Genomic DNA, 21,840 nt, shown 5'->3' on the forward strand with positions numbered 1-21,840 from the left:
CACTGTTTTATGACAACTCCAAAATCCTCTTTAGAATTTTTAAATTTTAAAAATTACACTTAAGAGCAAACTGTGTTGTCCACTATGCTGTTCTAATAATGTCCTATTCCTCAATAGTAGAAATGAAAAGTTTGAACTAAAACTACTGCATAAAATTTAAAATTTTAACAAGTTTCTTCTAAACAAAAGGCCGACCAACCACTGGGAACATCATGGTAAAAAATAAAGAAAACAAAACAAAGAAAATTTGTTTGATGAAATTATTTTTGATAGTTGCCGGCTTAAAGTACATCCATGCTGTAAGTTTCCCAGCAAAGTTTACATATATGGAAGCATATATGGACATATTAAGTTATATATAGTTAACATATATGGAGCAACATCTATGGAAAATAATGTTTTGTAAGTAGCTTTCTGTTTTTGCCCTCAAACTTACTAAAAAGTCATGCAACATGTTATTCTGTTAAGCTCTTAAATAATTAGTGTTGATGCAGAATCACTATATATTCGTTAAAAGTTTTAATTCATGCTATGCTCGAATAAGTAAACCAGAGAGAAAAGTAAAATTATTATACCTAAATTAAAAATTATTTTCTTATTTTTAAATTAAAAAAGTAGATATAAATGAGCAAATTCTTCATAAGAGACCGGAAAACACTTCCATACAAGAGCATTGTAAACATTTTTGTTTAGCCGAGTAAATATTGAAATATTATACATTAGATTTAGCATCAAAGCAAGAATATATTCTTTCAAACATGAATACCAGAACATTATGTAAAAATAAAAGACACTAGTGATTTATACTAAAAGTTTATTAAAAAAATTATTTCTACCACATAAAATGTGTCAATCTGAATTTTCAAATCACTGAAGTATAGTTACAAAATAATTTGATTAAAATTTATCACCACAAATATATCTCAAGTTTTATTTGTATATTAATTACATTTTAAATATGTAACTTCATTCATATCTATTAGTTAAGATGTTGAAAAGGCCAATTTCATGATGTATCATGAAGTTGCCTCATTTTTCAATTTATTATTAAAAAGGAGGAAAAAAAAACAGTTATACCTGAGAACACCTAGAATAATTGAATTACAACAATCTAGAATTATTGGTCGAGTGTTTATGAAAAAAAATTAAAAAGCTAAAGCAAACTATATTTTAAAATATTTTGAATAGAAAATAAATAGAAATAGGTAAATAAGTAGGCCATAATAATTGAATAAAGTGTAACCGCTACTGTTAATTTAAGTAGAGTGCTTTTGCTCTACCTTTCCAAATTGTCAATTAAGTGTCACAAATTTAAAAATAGCCCATTAAAAGCCTCCTTTGTCAGAAAAATTAATGACTGAAGTTTTGTTTTTAATAGGAAGCTTTGTTACATCCTAACAAATGATACCTGAAAATTTGCCCATTATCCTTTAAATGCTTTCCCTTTTTTGGGGGGAAATTTGGGTGATTTGAGAGTGGAATTGAATATCCCTTACACAGGAAAATTAGGTTTTGTTTCCAATTTATTTTATATAATGAATCAAAGGAAAGAAGATAGGACTAATAGTTTAGAAGTTACAATGGTCTTGTGTACAAAAACTTTATGTTTGACTTGTACTTCTTTATTCATTTGAAATCGCTATCTAGAATTGTAAAGAATTGATTCCTATGTATTTTAAGTACTGAATTGAATGACAGTAAATACAAGTCAATATAATTAAATTTATGTAGTGTAGTTATTTTCATGTATAAAATGTACTATTTGTGATTCGTATTTCAACTTTTGAGATTGCTATCTAGTATCTAAACGAGTGAATCGTTTGTGGGCTTTTTACTCTGAATCTAATATAATCAAATTTGAGACAATATTATAATAATTTAATGTTAATTACGTTATACTGGTTTTATGTGCATTAAGTATAATGTTTAGCTTTTTAACTTTTCATGCAATTTAAATTGTTATTTAGCTTAATAAAGTTTTGCTTCGTATATTTTGTTCTACGTTAAGTCGAATGAGGCTAAATTCACCAGGTCAAAAGCACTAATAATTTAGAAGTTGCAGGTGTTGCGTGTATTTGAAGTACTATTTTTGACTTTTACGTATTTGTTCTTTTCTTCTGAACTATTAAACCTATTTACTCAGATTTAGTTTGATTTGATTTAGCATCAAAAAGTACTCAAGTAGATATATACTTGCTTTATAGCTGTGTTAAATTGTATATAAGTACCTATCTAAAACAGATAGTTATTACACATAAAAGCTCTTGCAACTTTTAAACTATCAATCTTATTGACTCGTGTTTAGCTTCATACGGTTTAGCATAAAAAAATAAACACGAAACAGTTCATTCGACTAGATAGTTATTTAAGATGCGAAAATAGATGGTACAAGTCGAAAATAGTAGTTTTTATACAAAAAACTAATATAACTGGTAAACATTATTTTCTATCGTCTCTTATTTAGTCTCATTCAACTAAGCGAAACAAAATATATCGGAAACAATACTTTCCTCTACAGAGAACATTTAATTCTTCCTTAAATCACTCCCATTCTCCCCCTCCCACAAATGGGAAGGTACAGAGCAAAATAGAGTTTTTAGGTATCATTTATAATGGTATAACAAAGCTTTCTGTGAAATTCTCAAAGCTTTCTTAATATTACCTGTTCCAAAAGAAACACCTATTTCTCTCCCGTTATTACTGTACTAATGACAAAAAATAAAATTACAAGCATTGAAAAAAAAGCTAAAGTTTTGACTTATTTTTAAATTGAAAAGTTTTTATTTCATCGAAAGTTTTCTGGTTTTAAGAGCATACTTCTTTATGATACCTAGCATTTTCAACAATTTCTTGGATGGAGCAATAAAATTTAAATTAAGTAACTATTTGTCATGCAGTAAATAAATTTATGTTTAAAAACGTAAGAAAAATTTAAAATGCTAAGAAACCATAAACAGCCTATCTGGCTAACATGTTTGGGTTAAAAAAATTAGTTATTCTAAGATGCAGGATACTGTAATAAAAATGTTTAAATTGTATACAAAATTAATGCCTATTTTAATAAATTTTCAAAGTTCTTTCTCTTCTCTGAAAAAAAACAAAACACTAAAAACAATAACAAAATATCGAACTCAGGCATAAAATAATATCTTTATATTTTAACTCACTTCCTGTATTAGAGGTAGTTTCACTATAATAAATGCATTATATACCAAATTTAAACAATAAGGTGGAAAAGTCTTAAACACATGTGAAAAGAGAAAACAAACAGATAATGAAAGTCTAAAATTGCCCTTAACCCTTTGACGCAAAAATTTGATTAAACATATTTTTCATACTTTCTTCATTATTTTGTATTAGTTCAGGTCAATAAAAGTGAAAAATATAATACTTAGCATTTTAAAAATTATGGTTATGAAATACAGAACGAAATACCGGTGTTTTTTCTGGGTCAAATGTAAAATCGTCCAAACACGGCTCACTTCCAAAAAATTTTTTACATTTGCTTTAATTTGTGGTTATTTAGATGTAAGAGGAACAGTTCATCATTGAAATTTCTTTAATTTGCAAAATTATTTAATGATAAATGTTTGAATATTAATTTTAAAAAAATTCCACTACTTTTATTCGGATTTTATATTTTAGCACAAATATAATTCCGATAATCGAACAGATTTTTTTTAGTAATCATTAAACTGTTTTTTATAATTAAAAAATACCAAAGTATATTTTCGCTTGTAATTAGAGCGTCAGGAAAAAAACAAATAAAAGAGACACCTATGTCACATCTGCGTCAAAGGGTTCAGCATGGAATATTGCAAGGATAGCTACAGCATAATAGATAGTAATTCCATGTGCAACGCCACACTATAAAATAGATATATATGCATATCAAAATGATCATTAAAAGAACTGTAAAATTAAAAACTTCAGCAATGCCAAAATAAAATTTATTTTACGTTATCTTTGTAATTGTATATTTAACGTTTTCCAAGTACTATATTTCTTTAACTTTCTTATGTACTCTATATGAATGAACATATGTAGAATCTGTCCTGCCCCACACTACAGTGAAATATAATGTGGGTCGTGGATTTCCACAAGGAAATGCATTTCAAATTTATAAAATTTTGTAGCTGGAAAATCTAAAACATCCATAAGGATTAAAAACAAAGATAAATTCAATTTAATTGCAAAATTAATTAATATTTCGCCACTAGTGTTTTTTTAGCAGCAAAAAAGTGCGTGGAATTACTCTAATGATAAAAACAAAAGAAATCATCAAAGAAATTTTTATTTTGGAGATATATAGCTTAAAATTTGTGTTTAATAAAGTGGACAGGACTTAAAATGCATATTATAGAAAATTAGACATAGCTTGAAGTGCATTAAAAATCAAGAGAGCTCAAATTACCCTTTTAAAATATGGGTCAAAGCTATTTAAGGAAATGAATAAACCCTTTGTCTATTATTAAGACTATTGTAATATAAATGATATAACTTGCGAAAAATGATTCGTCGTAGTCCTTAAAAAAAAAAAAACTAAGCAAATTTTCATATTGATTTGGTACACAACTTTTTCAGGCGTAACACAAGCAAGAAATTAGGGTTTATTAACATTAAAAAGGCACGCTTTGTACCACGTTCATTTTCTTACCACTTTATCTCAACACTTTGTCTAACCCATATTTCAAGCTTTGGTCATTTTCTTAGATACGAATTTTAAGCAACATCCAAAATAAAAATTTCACCAATGCATTTATACTTTTTTTTCCATAATGAATGTTTTAACTCTGTAAACTTGCTATAATTTTATTTTTCATTCGAAAATCATATTATTAAAACACGTTATTTTCATACAAAGAATACAATTATTAAAAAGTCTACATAAATAACATGCTATTAAAATTGCTCCATCAAACATATGTAAAATGCCAATTATTACGATATATTATCTTGAAAATGTGGTAGAAGAAATTAATTATTGACGGCTTTTTTTTTTTTTTTTTTTGAGGAAAATTCATATTTTGCTTTATTAAATTATTAAATTATCATTATATTCGTATATTACGTATAAATTTATACATTTAAATTATAGATAAAAAGATAGAGATAACAAACAGAAATAAGCACATTTCATTGAAAATAAAGACAGAATTTTTTTTTTTTTTTTTTTTTTGAGTGTTACAATACGTATTTGGTAACAGAAAATGACAAAAATCTGCCACCTGCTTAGAATCTTTGGTTGCGTTATATTTACATTTGGACGGCAATATAGCTTCATGACTTTCTAGCGCAAATTAATCAATCCTATTATTTTTCATTTTAGAAAAACATTCTCCGTGGTATATTCCTTCATTACCATTCAGAAAAATATTTTTTTTGAACCAATAGTTACATTTATAATTTAAAAATGAATTAAAATATTTTTTGTTGTTGCATTTTCTGGTTATAATATTGCATTAAAAATTATTTTTTACAAATCTATTAAATAGTTGCTTTGCTTCAAAATAAAGTTAATATCATTAGCGTGAATTAATTAAAATTATGAATCAAATTCAAGTTTAGTATAAATATACTAAGAATAAATTTAAAAAGAAAATTTAGTTTAAATTAAAAAATACATAAAAGTAAAAAAATTTGCTTTCAAATTCCTTAATATAAGGCACATTTTGTCTTCATCTACTGTCTTCATAAAAATATGCTTTGAAACCAATATTTTTAGAGATATAGCAATTAATGAGGTAGTAATAATTCTTTAAATTTATTATAGTTAAATGAAAAGCTATCAAGCAAATATTTAATAATTAACTAAAACAAACAAGTTAAAAATTTTGAAAATAAATTTGCTGTTATAGCAGTTTCAAAAATAGTTTTTAGAAAAAGATCCATATGAAATTTACCTACACTTTAACTTAATGAAAAAAAAATTTTTTTTTTCAAATCCTCGCAAATTTAAGTCAGATTTAAATTTACTGGTAATATCTATGTTAGAAAAATTTTGTTTAGTTCCGATTTTTATTGACTGCATTTATAAATTTCTTCATACAACGAAGAAATACTTTTTATTAAGTAATCATACCTAGTACATACTCCGAGGAACTTATTTGTTTTACAATCCGCTGTAACAAGTTATCGTCATGGAAAGCATTATAAATCAGCACCTTATTTTTATCAGTTTCAAGCTTAACATTTTCGAAGTTAGCAAAATGAAAGTAAATAATACTATCTAAATCTAAGGAATATTTTAAATATTTTTACTTTCAAAAAAGTGTAATTAAATACTAATATTTAAATATAAATAATATATTAACTAGAAAGTCACTCAGCATTAAGGCATAGAGAAGTCATTTTTCGTGCAAGACATTAATCACTTTTGCCTACACTTTCATAAAAAATTATAAGTTTTATGTACTACATTGAGTACTATATACAATTTACAAATACTCATTAGATTTTATACATATATACAGCTTAATTTGTTTGTAAATGAATGTTTGCATTTCGATGACGTCACGAAATCATTTGAATACTTTTAACATATCAGAAGAAAAGCAGAACACTTGTACACAATTATCTATTATGAAGGTTACACATCAAACTTTACATTTTAGCATAATTATTAGAATGAAAATTGTACAAAACAAAAAAAATGCCAACTGTAAAATGTAAACTTTAATATTATAAATAATTATATAATTATTTGCACACTCTTTGGTTCTTGTTTCATAAAATATATGACAAGTTTCCTTTTGGATTTACGTTTTACGTCTTCTTACAAATCTTACTAGATTATTGTTAAAATCATTAATACTTTCATTTCGCTTTATTAATTTTTATATATCTTAAATGATACTTTAAAAAATGTGTATAACCTAAAACTAAAGATTTTAAGTAATGCTAAAGGAGGCACAAATTCATATTCTTATGTTAACTTTTTATTCTATGAAAAATATAACTAAAGTTATCTGAAAATTTGTATTAAAATTTTTTCGAACGAAGATTACTATGGAAATCGATACATAAAAGTACTGATTCTTATTTTACTTAATGCAACTTATCTAATAAGTTTTCAAATTATATATTTCAAACGGGAAAAGTTAAAATTGTCTGAATTAAACCTTTTATTTAACTAAAATTTAGAGCAAATATTTCAAAACAAATTAAACGGAATAACTATTTCAATAAAATTTATAACAAATCATAAGTTTCAAGTATTACAAGCCCTTTTTATAAATAAAATTCAGTTAAATTGTCAAATGCGCTAAGAACTATTTTCAAAATAAGAAAAGAGTTTTGTGTCTTCATTTGTAAGTTCAGAAGAAATGAAGGCATGCACATGATATAACATATGAACTATCATTTAAATTACGTTGGGGGAAACAGAAATGATACAGTTTGTTAATTTGTTGTATTGTTTGAAAATCTGATTTTGTCGACTTCAAGAACAATAAAAATGCTTTTTTTCCTACAAAAATGCAACACTTAAAAACTAAATAATTACGAAGTCGTTTCAATACATTGTTGACAGAATTAACAAGAATGTGACATTTTTTAAAAAAAAAATTTACAAATTAATATTTACTATGCGTTACATGCAAAATAAAACTATAAGTAAAAAATAGTTTATCACATTATCATAATAATTAATTTTAACAACTAAAAACACTGATAAATACAAATCTAACATTAACTGGCTTGTGTACTTTAAATCTACCACACAGAAATTCCATAGTATTTTTTTTCTATATAATATAAATATTATTTACTTCCTATTTTTCCAATGTGAAAACGATTTTTAAGAAATGCATCACTGATAAAATTCCTTTCATTAAAAATTGTTCTAATTCTTTATTTAAAAAGGGATAAATAATTAAATTATTAGTTATGTAAAATTTTAAAAATAATTTTATTAAATTTTTTTTTAATGTGTAGTTTAACTATGCTTGAACATTAAGAGAAAAGATCTTTAACAAAATAGATGTTCAGCGAAAGCGTTTTTAAAACCATTGATAAATGATAAAATTGAATGTCTTATTTTAATAACTCGGACTATAAATAATATTCGGTTAAAGTGATGAATGACAGAATTGAATAAAGCACAAGGCCACGATAAAATTCGTTAAAAGAATTGTTATCGCTCTTTAAAGCACATATTCACTTAAAAGCTTGAAGTTATGGAGTGTAAGGTGTGACCTGCAAGGGGAGAATGTTCGTTGCTGGGGGGAGTAGGCATGCCAGCAGTTGACTGACAAATATACCATTCACTGAGGTTTGTTGAATGATGGTGGGGGTGGTGAAGGTGGTGGATTGGTGGGACGGTGGCGGATGGTGGAACGATGGCGGGCGGCGAAGCTAAAGTATCCTCCGTTGCCGTTAAGTTGCCTGCAACATCGCTGTCGTAGCCGGAACCTGACGTGCAGCTGCCGGGAGTTGTACCGGGTGGTGTCGGCGATTTGCCGTGCACTTTCATATGTTTTCGTAATGAACTAGGATGTGTATAACTTTTGTCACAACCTCGAATTTTACAATTATAAGGCTTGTCACTTGTGTGGACATGAGAATGTTTTTTTCTATCTGAACTATTGGCGAACCTTCGATCACAACCTTCGAATTCACACTTAAAAGGCTTTTCTCCTGAAAAAGAACATTTTTATTAGAAAATTTTAAATTTAATAATAAAAAAATTGGAATAAATAATGGAGAAGTATCATAAGACATGAAAATTATTTTATATAAATTAGTGGATAAACATGAAATGTTATATAATATGCTTAATAAATATAAAAAATTACGGGACACCAAATTGCGTATAATCATATTTATGAAAATTAAACTTTAATTCTTTCTATTTTTTGTAAAGATTGATATCCATAAATCAAAAAATATATTACTGGTATTTCAAATTGTCAAATGTTTCGTCATCTTAAAAGTTAAGAATTATTGGTTGCAGTCATTTTTATCATTATTAACTTTACTTCTTTTAAAATTTTCGATTTAATAGTTTGGAGTAATAAATGATAAACTACGTTTTCGAATTTCCCTGGTGAAAACATTTGGGGAAGAACATAATGATTTTTATGTAAGAAATAAGATAATTATTTGTTTTGAGTAGTTACGTAGTGGAAATTCTTGATTATAAAAGCATCAATGGTGGAAATAAAATACTAAAGGGACAGTTTGATGTAAAAATGTCACCTTTCAAAAAAGGTGTCTTCTCACTTTATAACCCCAAGACTTCTAATTATTCTCACTGAAAATAGTATAAAAATATTGACTCTCAATTTACTGTATTAATTGGTCTTAATTTCAGATATTTTTTTCAACAGCATGCATGACTCAACTTTTAATTCTCAACTAAAATTTTTCACTTTTAAAATTTATTTTTCTGAGAGTGTTCAGTTTGCACTTCAGGAAGATTTCACTTTAAATAAAATAAACAGAAGAAAACTCTTAGTACATTTCCGAAAGAAAGGTTTTTTTTTCCCTTTTACTGTGCAAAGCTCAAATTCAAGCGTGAAAAATAAAATAAAACTTTTTAAGTAGATCTAACCCATTTTAAACTTATCCTCTTTTATGTTTTGTTGAAAATTTATCAAAAACCTTGGAAATAACAATGATGACCATAAGTAACAAGTTTTGAGCATCATTTCTTCGTAGCATACAAAATTATTTTTCATGATAAAACATGTAGAAAAAATTGCTCAAGACTTAAACATTTGTTAACATAATTCACAAACATCCATAAACGTTTAGTAAAATGATATACATATGTACTACAATGAAGCTTTTAAAAAAGCAACTTGTTTAATAAGTACTGTTTGTTCCTATTTAGCATTAAGCTCATAGCATTAAGAATGTTAAGTTAGAATAGTTAATAAAACATTAATGGTGATATTTTGGATGAAGCTACCTCATTTAATTCAAAATCTTTTCAGTCTATGGATAAAAATATGTGGTGACAAAGAAAATTAAATTGAAGAGCGTACTGGCACAAGAGTTGGTGACTGAGATACAGAGCTGAACTCAAATGGCATTTTAAAGCTCTTATAAGAGTGATATTTTGCATGTAAAGCATATTTTGAAATATAGGCATTATTTAAATGGTTATAAGCAATCAATGGTTATAGGCAATCTAAGAAATAATTTACATTTATAAGATATGATAAAATACTGCTATAAATTTGACTATTGGAAAAATAGTTTAGATATACCTAAAATATATTTTATAAAATACTACTACGATTCAAAAGAAAATTGCAAAAATTGAATGTAAATTTGATTACCAACCCCCCGAAACAACTTCTTTTTTTTTTAAATTATATTATTTAGAATAAGATTACTTCATGAAATGTGCTTGCTACAAAGTTTTGAATAAATTTGAATTAATGTAACGAGTTGGGTAAAGAAACAATGAATATAGTAATTTTTTAAACTTCAGAGAATGTTTATAAAAATTGATCGAAATATCCGAAACATATAATTTTAAACTGATTACATGAAATGATCATTGCTAATGTATTCAATGCTTCTCACAGCAGTCTTTTTATAATTTTAAAACTGCGATTACTAATAATACTATATCTGTTTACTTCTCCCATTCGCCACTCATCTTTAATTTTGTAAAATTTAGTACAAAATTAAGACTCATTTTTGTAGAAAAACAACATTTTAATTGAAAAGAAAGTTGAGCGTTTAACAATTTTGTGGATTGCTTAATCGGAGTTAGTTATAACGATTAATAAAAGGAGAAGATAACTACAGTTACTGGCGTTCGAGCATCAGAATTTTTTTGCATAGATATCATGTAAATATCATACGCTCTCTCCAAAGCTCTATTTTTCTGTACCGACATTCGGGGCTACTTTGTGCAGCGGGGGCTACTTTGTGCAAATTCGAATTTGGCATTTTTCAAGTGCTGCTATTTAGTATTATGTTTATTTCACGTTAAAAATGTGTGGAATTTGAAGATAGAAGTCTCTTCTATTACTACAAACATTTTTTCGAATTTCATAACAATCTCAGAGTGTGTTTCATTCATCCAATGTCAACAACTTTCCGAGGACGTCGGATGTCGAAAAGTGTGCGTGGAAACTTTAGCTGTGAAATGCAAAGACGTTGATAAAACAATTGTCGTAAGTGCAAAATTTTTTATTTATACATTAATGAACAATTATATCATGTTAGCGTTAAAAAAATTTGAAAATTAATAACAAATAAACGCAAAATGAAAAAAAATGCACTTTGGGGCTACTTTGTGCAAAGTTTCATTCGTTTTTTTTTTTCGACAGAAAAATGGTCAGACGTTATAAAAAAATACCTGGAACGAGAAACTACCGTGATTACACTTTAGAAAAGCTGCAACAATGTTTGCAAGCAGTTGCTGGTGGTATGTCGATTGCAGAAGCTTCTCGGAAGTACAAAATCCACAGAAATACTATCTCTAATAAAATTCACAAGAAACACGTGAAACTTCCTGGTAAACTATTATTTTTCTTCAACAAAGATTTTTCTAATGAATTAATCAAACGATTTAACACATAAAAATATATTTTATAGGACATCAGGTGATTTCGACAGAAACTGAAGAGCAAGTTCTGTCATGTTCATTCAAGGATGTTATGTTCAAATTTAACAATATTATAAATGTTAATGAAAATGTAATAATTATTATTTTTAAAATTTCATCCATTTCAATGTTTAAAAATGTATATGGTTTCCTTTTGTTTAAACTCAAATGTTTTGAAATAAACATTCTTTTTAAGAAAAAATTCTTCAAAAAAAAATGGTTTTTTAACGCTGAAAATTATTTTCAAACTAATATCTTTACATATCTTGATGTTTTTGTCTTTAAAAATGTCAACAATTAACTTTTTTAACAATTTTATACCAATATTTTACTAAAAACATGATTATTAAACTGAATTCCTATCGCTGCACAAAGTAGCCCCATTTGGGGGCTACTTTGTGCAAGGTATGTTTTGACTTATTATTCGTAAATATTACATACAAATAATGCCAATATTGATCAAATTCACTCGTCTGAGTCCAGTTATGAATATAATATCGATAAATCTTACTAAAGTTTGAATTAACATAGTTTTTTTACATGTCAAAGTTCAAAAACTGCGAAATCCTGCACAAAGTAGCCCCGAATGACGGTACTATGAGTTTAGAATCTACATACAGAATAAAAATCTAGCCATGATTTTTTTCTTTAAAATTATGATTAATAAGTAATGTCCCAAGCTAGTTATTCTCTTAAGGAAAAAAAATTGTAAACCACTAGACCTTGTGACCTTCCAAAATTTCAAAATAAGATGCATAATTAAGATAAGATGATGCATAAAGTTAAAAAATTTTAGTACCATTCTTTATTACTACCCGTTCTTACACTACAATAGCGATATGAAAAATAAAAGACACATAATTGAAGAAATAAGTAAAAATGTTTTTCGGCCAACTATAGCAGCATAAAAATTTCAAATTATTTTTTTTTCACTTCTTGTGTTTATCATCAAAGATAAGACTGAACTGAATCACAGAACTTGAGTACCGAACATTTGGGAGCTTCCTACCCATTCCGGAAAAAAAATAAATAAGGTGAACCAATATATTGGGTTGTTTGAACAATAATTTCGTTTTTTTTTTATGAAAATGAAAGAAGATTTTCTTACGGTGAATAATTATTTTATTCACATTGTATATTGTCTATTCTTGTCCAATATCTTTTGTCCTCCCTCTAGCAGTAGCATGATACCACGCTCATAAAACTTTACTTCTTTGCTGGCAAAAAACTTATCCTTGTGACTGTGACCTCTTTTGAAGTAAAGGTTTTGCCGTCTGAAAGTTTTTGTAGAGACCGGAACAAATATTGTTGACTACCCATTTCTCGTCCTTGAGCTTCAAAAATGGTTCATTTGCTTGACGTTTGAGAAACAAATCATAGACATCAACGCGACGACACAAAGTTCTCTTCATAAGAACATGAGGAACCCATATGTCGAGCTTTGATGAGATTAAACCTAGGAGTTTCAAATAAATAATCATGAAGGGTCGAATTCGATAAATTTTATCTCTTACTAATCTCACGAGTTGGCCAGTTTGCATCAATTAATGCCTTTTATGTGTTTTCATCAGTTTCAACAGAACGTGGTGCACCTTCATCATCAAAATTACCGAATCGAAATTTTGCAAACCAGTTTTGGCACTAGAATACTGTCAATAAATCTTCACCATATACATCAGATAAATTTTTTTTCTTCCTTAAGCAGCATTTTAAACTTTTCGATAGTTTAAAAAAAATTTAAAAATGCTGAATTTCGCTATCCATTTTTGAAAGGTAACAACCAAAAACTACTGTGTAGAATCAATCAAAGTATTTCAGAAGCAAGCCTTGCTGTATCATTTGTAAAAATTAATTATTAATGATTATGCGGCTTAACTGGGAAGTTGGCTGGTTATGAAAAAGTACAATAAATTCCTCTGTTGGTCAAGAAACGAAATTACTTTCCGAACAACCTAATACACTAAGATGGAATTTATAAGGAGAAATTATCCTAGCAATTCTTTGTCATGACAATAGTAGTAAAACGCAACCACTTTAATATTTTGCCATAAATATCGAGTTAATAGGGATCTTTTAAATGGGGTGAGAGTTTGGACACGAGCCCTTGATATCCTCCTGATATTTTGCCAAAAAGGAAAATTCCAAACTGCATTATCATGCTTTTAATCATTATTTGTATGAATTTGGACCAATATCTGAGATGTTGGAAAAGGGTATGGTCCCCCCCCCAAAAAAAAAAAAATTTTTTTTTTAAGTATTTCAGGAATATTAGACATTAAGTAAATGTTTGTTCTCATCGATATCTTTCTTGTTCAGAGGAAAAAAGCTGGCAGCTTGTGCATTGGCTACCAGCTCCTGAGTGTCTCATGACTAACATAATGACTAACATAATTTATGCCCGGCAACCTGCTGATGTATCAAGAAATTTTTATTTGTCATAAAGCAGCTTAAACTGTAAATATCGCTTTATGCTTTTATAAAGCAAAAAGAAAAAACTATATCTTCTGCTTTTAAATTTTTTTTTTATTGGAAAAAAATTTTTTTTTAGCCAGGTCACTGAGTATCAAAAAAAGAAACGTGGGGAGATCATAATTTGAAACTTTACAAAAAGCTAGATTTTTCTAGATTCTAGATATGTATAAAAAATATTGTATAAATAAATTCAAAATATTTTGTTCGCAAGCTGGGCTGTGATAAAGCTTTGCAGAGGGTGAAAAGAGTTTGAACAATTCTTGGATTAACGCATGGTCCATCATTGCAAAACCAGGTACCGAATTTCGAACAGAGTGCTTAAGTATTATATTGCGGCTTTTAGAATATAGCATTTGTATGACTAGAAATTAAGCTTTCTTAAATTTAATCTGTAGACTTTGTAGACAAATATTTTTTTATTAATCATAGAAACTTATTCTAACTATATCACCCTAACCAAAAAAAATATTTTTACAAAATAGGACATATTGTAAGAAAATCGCGATAAAAGTTCTTTATTTAATTGATTAAAAACTAGCACTTAATTTTATAGCAAGCAAGTAATTAAAAAAACTATAATTATGTAGATGCTGTTAAAGTTTTAAGTACGTCTAATAAAAATTGCAAGAGAGTCATAAAAATGATGAATATTCTGATAAAGCATCATCTACAATTTCAAAGTGTTTTGATTTAAGCTATTTGGAAAATGTTTCTGGTGACTCGCGGGAAGTATAAATTTAACACATTAATCTAAAATCGAAAGACAAAGGTTAGACTTTCTTTAACTCTAAAAAAGTTCTATACTCTCTTAAATCTTGCTCTCCACTAGCGCTGCATTCTGTAAATTTAAAAAAAAAAAAAAAAAAAAAAAAAAAAACTGCACTGAATGCGGTGATTTGAATTATATTCCATATTTTTTATATTAAAGTATACTTTATCCGTTTAATCTATTTTACGGCTAAACGGACAGATTTTTTTCAAACGTTTGAAAAATTCCAGTTTTAGTTTAGAGGCATGAACAATACATTTTGTGTAACATTTCACTTTAGAACAAAAAACAACCAAAATAATCTTATTTTATAGATTTAAAAAAAAAAAAATAAAAAAAAAAGAAATAATTTTCAATTTGTACAATTAATACAAAAATTATACCAAAAGCTGAAATGCGATCAGAAAGTTATAAATAAAACATTTGTAGCAAAATAGACAATGTTATTTATAAATAAATGGCAAAGCGGAAATCTATGTTTTCATAACTTATTTGTACCAAAGGATTCAATTGAGTGAAGAAGTTGGAAAATGCAGGCAAGCACCAGAAAGTCAATGATCAGCGTATCTTCAGCTATTTTAAAATAAAATGAAAAAAGTGTAAAAGCGAGGAATGACCAATGACCAGTATGATGTCATCAAAAATATGAAAGATTCGCAGTCACTTCTAGAAGAGACAATCCAAAAGAAGGCTGCACCAGAGTGTGTTAAAGTGAAATGGGATGGAACAAAGAATGAAATGGAGCAGAAGTTTCGGGGGTGGACGAATGGATGGGTGGAACATGAAAGGTCAGCGTCGTTAATAAAAAGAGTCATTTTGACTCAATTCCAAAAACATCTGCCTCATCTATTGCACTAAATATACTTGAAGTGACAAATTAGCAAACGTATTGCTGACAAATGATCGGAAGGACCGATGCAGACAAGGAAAAATGAGGTTCTGTTAAATAAGAAGGAAAGTGATTATACTTATTAGATGATACATAGATGTAATAAGACTTGGACGTCATTTTCCGGATCTCCAAAAATTGGATAAAAGCTTAAATATGTGATTAATAGAGATGATTGAAAAATAAGAGTTGCCATTAAATATCATTTGAATGATTTGGAGTTGGTTATGTAAATAGTTTTCATTAATATGAGATACTCTTCTTGTATGTCATTGATGAAGCATTGAAGTTGATACAATGATCTAAGCATGTCAAGTTTTAAATACTAATTCATTTTGTAACGAAAGAACTCCAAGTATAATTCTATATTCTTTTATGCATACACACATTCCCTAGCATAAAAAGTTTTGATTAAGTTGTTCTAAAAACTTACGCTTTCGCATTAGACAAGTCATTAAATGTTTTTGGGATTCACTTCAAACTGCCTTTATTAAGAGATTTGATATGTATATTGGGGCAAACTTTATATTGGGATCATTGCATGCTCACACTAAACATGACATACAGCGAATATTTTATCACTTAGTTGGCGAGAATTCAGTTATTTTATGTAAATCTACTCTTAAAATCTGTATTTGTTGCAAACTAATTGAAAAAACTGGGTCTTCGCCAAGCCTTGATGTCACTTATCATTCTGACTCGTTTAGGCTAATTAGAAAGTATATAATTTATTGTTCAGTGATCTTGGTTTACTTTAAAGCGTTTGTAATTAGCACAACGCAGCGTATTCTCATTATAAATAGCTTTATGAAAGGCTAGTGTTGACGTAAAATTTCCTCAATGATCATGGGTTAGAATCCACTTTGTCATCGGTCTAACTTCGGGAGGTTTCTACGGTTTTAACCTCCATGTAACGCAAATGCGGATTAATTTCATCAATAAGTCCTCCACGAAGGTTAGTTTGTCCTAATGCTTGATCCAAGAGCTCCCATTGTGCCCTGGTTTGGGTTTAAAATTACACCTCAGCGGAGTTGAACATTAATAGTCGTGAACTCAGAATTGGGACAGCTGTTCAACGCTGGTAATAAAATAATATTAATCGAGGGAAATAAAGAATTTTTTTTGAAAAAAAAATTGACCCCGAGAAATGAAACTCTTACTTTCGATTATTCAGCAATCTTTTTGTTATATTTCAATATTTCTGACAAAGAAAAAGAAGCAAAAATCCTAACTAAAAAAATACACGAGAATTTTCTTTTATCTGAATTTACAATTGTTTCCACGATTTGAAAAGTATTTATGACAAAATGATACAGAGGTAGCTTTATAAAATACATAGTTTTAGAGTTGTCCATTATGTGATAAGATGCTTTTGTACTCTTGTCCCGGTTTTGATCTCTGGAAATTACAAAGTGCGCATTCCTCAATAATATCTTTAATGTTTTAATCTCTAATTAAGAGTGTTTATGAATATGTTGCATTAAGTCTATGCTTTTATCGAAATTCATATCCTAAAATACCTGAAAACAGTAACCTTCAATTTGACGAAATGTTTGCTTGAAGATAATGTCGAGCACTGTATGGCAATACTATGTCGTATATAACGAGGGAAATTTTGTGAGTACATCAGTATCCACACAAACTAATTGGAATTTAAATACTAGTTTAGAGCGTTAGTTCAAAATATTCTTCATATTGTAATTTGTTAAAAATTAATTACGAGTCTTGAGACGATTCACTGCAATACTGAAAGAAACCATTGGCATAACCCATTGTTGTTAACCTTAGAAAATTCCGTCTAATTGAATAATTCTTTGCATATTTTCTAATTGGCTCAAGGGCATATAGTCTGATTGTAATAAACCTAGAAATTACAGGTTGATTGAAAAATATTAGACTTTTCCAATTAGTCTGGAACATTACAAAATGCCGGTGACATAGGTAATAAGATCAAAATCTTTCAATTCGTTTAAGGCATATCTAGAACCAGAACGAAATAGACAATATTTCTTTCGCATATGAACAATTTATGTAGTAGATACCAAAACTATGTACTAAAATTCCTCGCTAGTTATTTTTACTGTTAAAAGTGTTCTTTGAAGCTGTTTGGCCAAGAAAAATGAAATACACTATTTAAATACCCTAAACTCGAACCACTAAAATTAGTTTTAAACTGTATTTTGCTTCAAATAATTAAACTTAAATAGTTTATAATTATTTAAAAATATCTGTTTTGATTTTTTCTAAAGAAATAGATGATTTGGCGGGATTTTTCTACCTAACTGAAAGTTATTGCAATCAAGGAATAATTCTGAATTTTTAAAAAAAAATGATCTTAAAAGTTTTAAAATTTTATGAAACTTGTTTTTTTTTCCCTTTCATATTGAAATTTTTGCTGTTTTCATAACTAGCTCGAAAAGCGCTGACTAAAATTGGACAAAATTAACCTAGCTGTTACGAACCTAAAAAAATAACATTCTAAACCGAAAAGAAGAGAGAAATGTTTCCGTCTGAAAGAGCCTTAATTTTCCTAACTTACTTTAAACTTTCGTAAACACATATTTTCGTAACCCTTATTTTAACTGATTTATTTGCACCATAATTTGGCCTTAAGTTGTCTTCTTACGGTGGACGTACTACAAGCCCCGTAAGGAAAACAATTCAGGAATCATTGTCTTAAGACTGTTGACAATGTTAAAATACATAAGAAAGCTCTCATCACATTTTCTATAACATATGTTAGAATTAACTTTTAAATTTTATCCATCATATTAAGTCGCATTTCAACACGATTCAAGACACATTTGCAACACGCAAAGTAAGATAGTAAAGATAGATAAGTTAAGTAAAGACACAAGACGTTTCTTTACTTTAAAAATAAAATTTTCAATAAAAAAAGCCAAATTCACGATATATACATAGCAAAATAAATACAAAAAAAAAAAAAAAAAAAAAACACGAAGAAAATTAAGAAAAACAGTAAGTTTCATTCATTGCGCATAAGCTGCAAGTAAACAGAACTCATAAGATAAATTCAAAATGAAGATAAAACTAAGGAAAATTACAGACATATGAAGAAAAAAAAAGGGGGGGGAAGAAAAATAATAATAAAAAAAATAGCAAACAACTGGGAGGAAGGAAAAAAAAGGATAAAAAATTTTTTTAAATTTTTTTAAAAAATCCGGAAAATAAAAGACACGAAAGGAACATTTTTATTTTCCGGTTTTTTTAAAAAAATTTTATTCTTTTTTTTCCAGTTGTTTGTTACTTTTTTATTATTATTTTTCTTTCCCCCCCTTTTTTCATTTGTCTGCAATTTTCCTTTGTTTTATCATAATTTTGATATATATATATATATATATATATATATAATTTTGTTTTTAAATCTAATCAACAAAGACACTTGGGTAACGAATCATTCTACTAATATAGGTAATAAGGTGAGAAAAGTTTAGTATATTTCTCATCGAAAATATAATCGAAATGTAGAGTTTTTCTGTAACATTAGGGGAAAGCAGCCTTGAGATCATAGGAAAGGACGATAGGCTAGGAGGCGATGACATCATGACAGCTGCATCTTTTGTTTATTCAGACTTTTTCAGTCATTATAAAAGCTCTCTTAGCGGACTCCTCTCATTTCCAATAATCGATTTCTTTGTAAGCCGGTGGTTTCTAAAAATTTCAGAGTTGTGAAACACAGTTTTGCAACATTTTTGAGAAATATAGTTTAAAAAATTGTACATCATGTGTATTTTCTATGTTGTGAACTAAGAAAAAATCTGCTACATGACAGTCTACATACCACCCTATAGCACCCTATAGCATGCAGAAAGGCGGTGAAAGGAACATCTCTAAGAAAATAAACTTTAAATGTTACTATTATTTTAACGATGAAATCAAATTTTTAACACGTGAATATTTGGCTCAAGCAAAATATTTTATGATGAATTATCATTTTCAAACAAGTTTAATCATTAAATTATAGAACAATGAAATTTAAATATTCTAATTTTCAGAACAATATCAAATTAAATAAAAATAATAAAGAGTTATGAAAATTTTTTGCATTCAAATATTTGTGGACATATTTTTAATCCCAAAACAGTGATTTCTTCAAAATTATAGCTGCACAAACCTCGTGTTATCGTAAAACTCACTTTAATAAAATTGTATAGACAGATTTCAAAGGCAATTTTACCCGTGCGTATTATTTATTTATTTAAATTTTTAAAAAGAGAGACTTTGCGAACTAGAGAGCATTTGTCTGCCATACTAACTTGAGACATTATTTCGTGGGTAGTCAGAGTAAAAATAAATAAATTTAAACTTTAGACATTTTAATTCTCGCATGATTCACTGCCAATGCTAGTCTTAAATCAATTTGAATACATTTTAGTAATTATTTATTCCTGCAAATCAAACCCCTTTCTCGTTTGTTGTTTACATTCAAAGTCAATAGTTGAGTGTGATGAACTTATAAACAATCATCATGAAATAATTGTTACATTGTTCTTTTTTCAAATTGATACTCAAAAAAATAAAAAGGAAAAAATCCATTAAAGTAGGAATTTTTTAAAGGTAAATAAATCACGTTAGTAGGAAAATTTGGATTTTAAAACTTTAAAAATTATTTCACACCTTTAAATGAGATTCTGTTTTCGTATTTCTGAGTGGTAAAATGTAGACAGAAATGTTTTTATTCTATTTAAATAACTAAATATTGCAAAGAATTTGTTAATATATGCTTGCATACAATTTAATACTCTTCTCATCGGTAAAAAGATATGGAATGAAACAAGATTGTTTGTATTTGTGAACAAAATATAGTCCCAATATTTTTTTTTACTTAATCTACCTTAAAAAATTAAAAGTTAGAATATAGCCTTTAAACAAAAAGTTTCTATTAAATTTCGTTATTATTTTTTTAGTTTATTAAAAACGTATCTTTATAGTAGTTATAAAGAAACTGCGAAACTAAAAAATGTCGAATACTATATGTTTGGCGATGGCAATACAATGTATAAAATTGTTCCAATTCTAGGATATTATGAGTATAATGTGCAAAGTAAATATATTTTAAAAAAAGTAGAACAACTTAATGACTTATGATTAAAGGATTTGATTTTTACTTACTAAAATGCAATTTTAAATGATTTGGTAGACTAACATAAAATGGGCCAAAGTATTTGTACCAACGATGTTCTAAGTTACGAATGTAGTTAAAATGTAGTTTTTCTAAATAACTTGTAGTTTTGATCCTCAGAATATGGGGTGAAACAGGAAAAATATTGTCCCTTAATTAAGTCTGGAGGGGGGTTGAAATTTCGGGCCTCTTACTGTAAATTGCACTGTGTATTTCAGCATTTACTAAGGAACTTTTAAAGGGATAATCAAATAATTTTTGTAAATAATTGTAAAACTCAAATTCACAGATAATTGTACGTGAAAATTTTTTTTTATTACTAATTATTTTTTAATTGTTGTCAAAAATGTTTGAATTCTAAGGTTTGAATTCTATGGCATACATATTTTTACATAATTTTTAACTATAATTTTTAATAAAAAAATTCAAATAATGAATGGAATTTGTTACATAAATTAGAAAATGAAAATTTAAAAACACGACTTTTTTTAATGTTATTCAAGAGAGAAAGTTAAATTAATATTGAGGAGCCCGAACTTCACCCGTTTTCTGCCAAAACTATCAAGACCATTATTTCTAGATTACGGCTGTCTTCCATATTTTGAGGGGATCAAGAATCTAAATCCCTTAAAAACGAAATGTGTTTTTACAAAGAAAGTGCCAGTTTTCTACTTAAAATATTTAAGAATCCCCCCAACCAGTAAGATTGCAATACGTGACAATCTATTCAATAGGTTAAAGGTTAAGACATTCCATTTTTATTTTGAGCATCGTACAAGCGATTCCACTTTCATTTTACAATGAATTATATTTCATACCATGTACGGCATTAGAAATTATTTTCATGCTCTTAAAGAAGATATCACCTTGGATAATTGGATGGATCGTATAGTTTCATGCGCACTATCTCTTTCATCATCACGAAAAACAATTGGCTATAAAACTTTCACAATGCCACAAAACTAAATGGTACCAAAAGTTATGTCTATTCATAAGTA

At 27.7% G+C, this 21,840-nt stretch overlaps 1 protein-coding gene across 1 annotated transcript in view; it reads right to left on the reverse strand.

Moving 5' to 3' along the window:
- Positions 1–7,460: 7,460 nt before the first annotated feature.
- Positions 7,461–21,840, reverse strand: part of LOC107457150 (zinc finger protein ZIC 1) — a 32,942-nt gene continuing 18,562 nt past the window's right edge. Inside the window, exon 2 of the mRNA XM_016075231.4 lies at positions 7,461–8,637. Within this exon, the coding sequence (XP_015930717.1) occupies positions 8,162–8,637 (476 nt within the window). The 3' untranslated portion in view covers positions 7,461–8,161. The remainder of the gene's footprint in view (positions 8,638–21,840) is intronic.

This window comes from Parasteatoda tepidariorum, chromosome 11 (assembly GCF_982258835.1).
Source record: "Parasteatoda tepidariorum strain Cologne lab strain chromosome 11, Ptep-v5.0, whole genome shotgun sequence".
Lineage (NCBI taxonomy): Eukaryota > Metazoa > Arthropoda > Arachnida > Araneae > Theridiidae > Parasteatoda > Parasteatoda tepidariorum.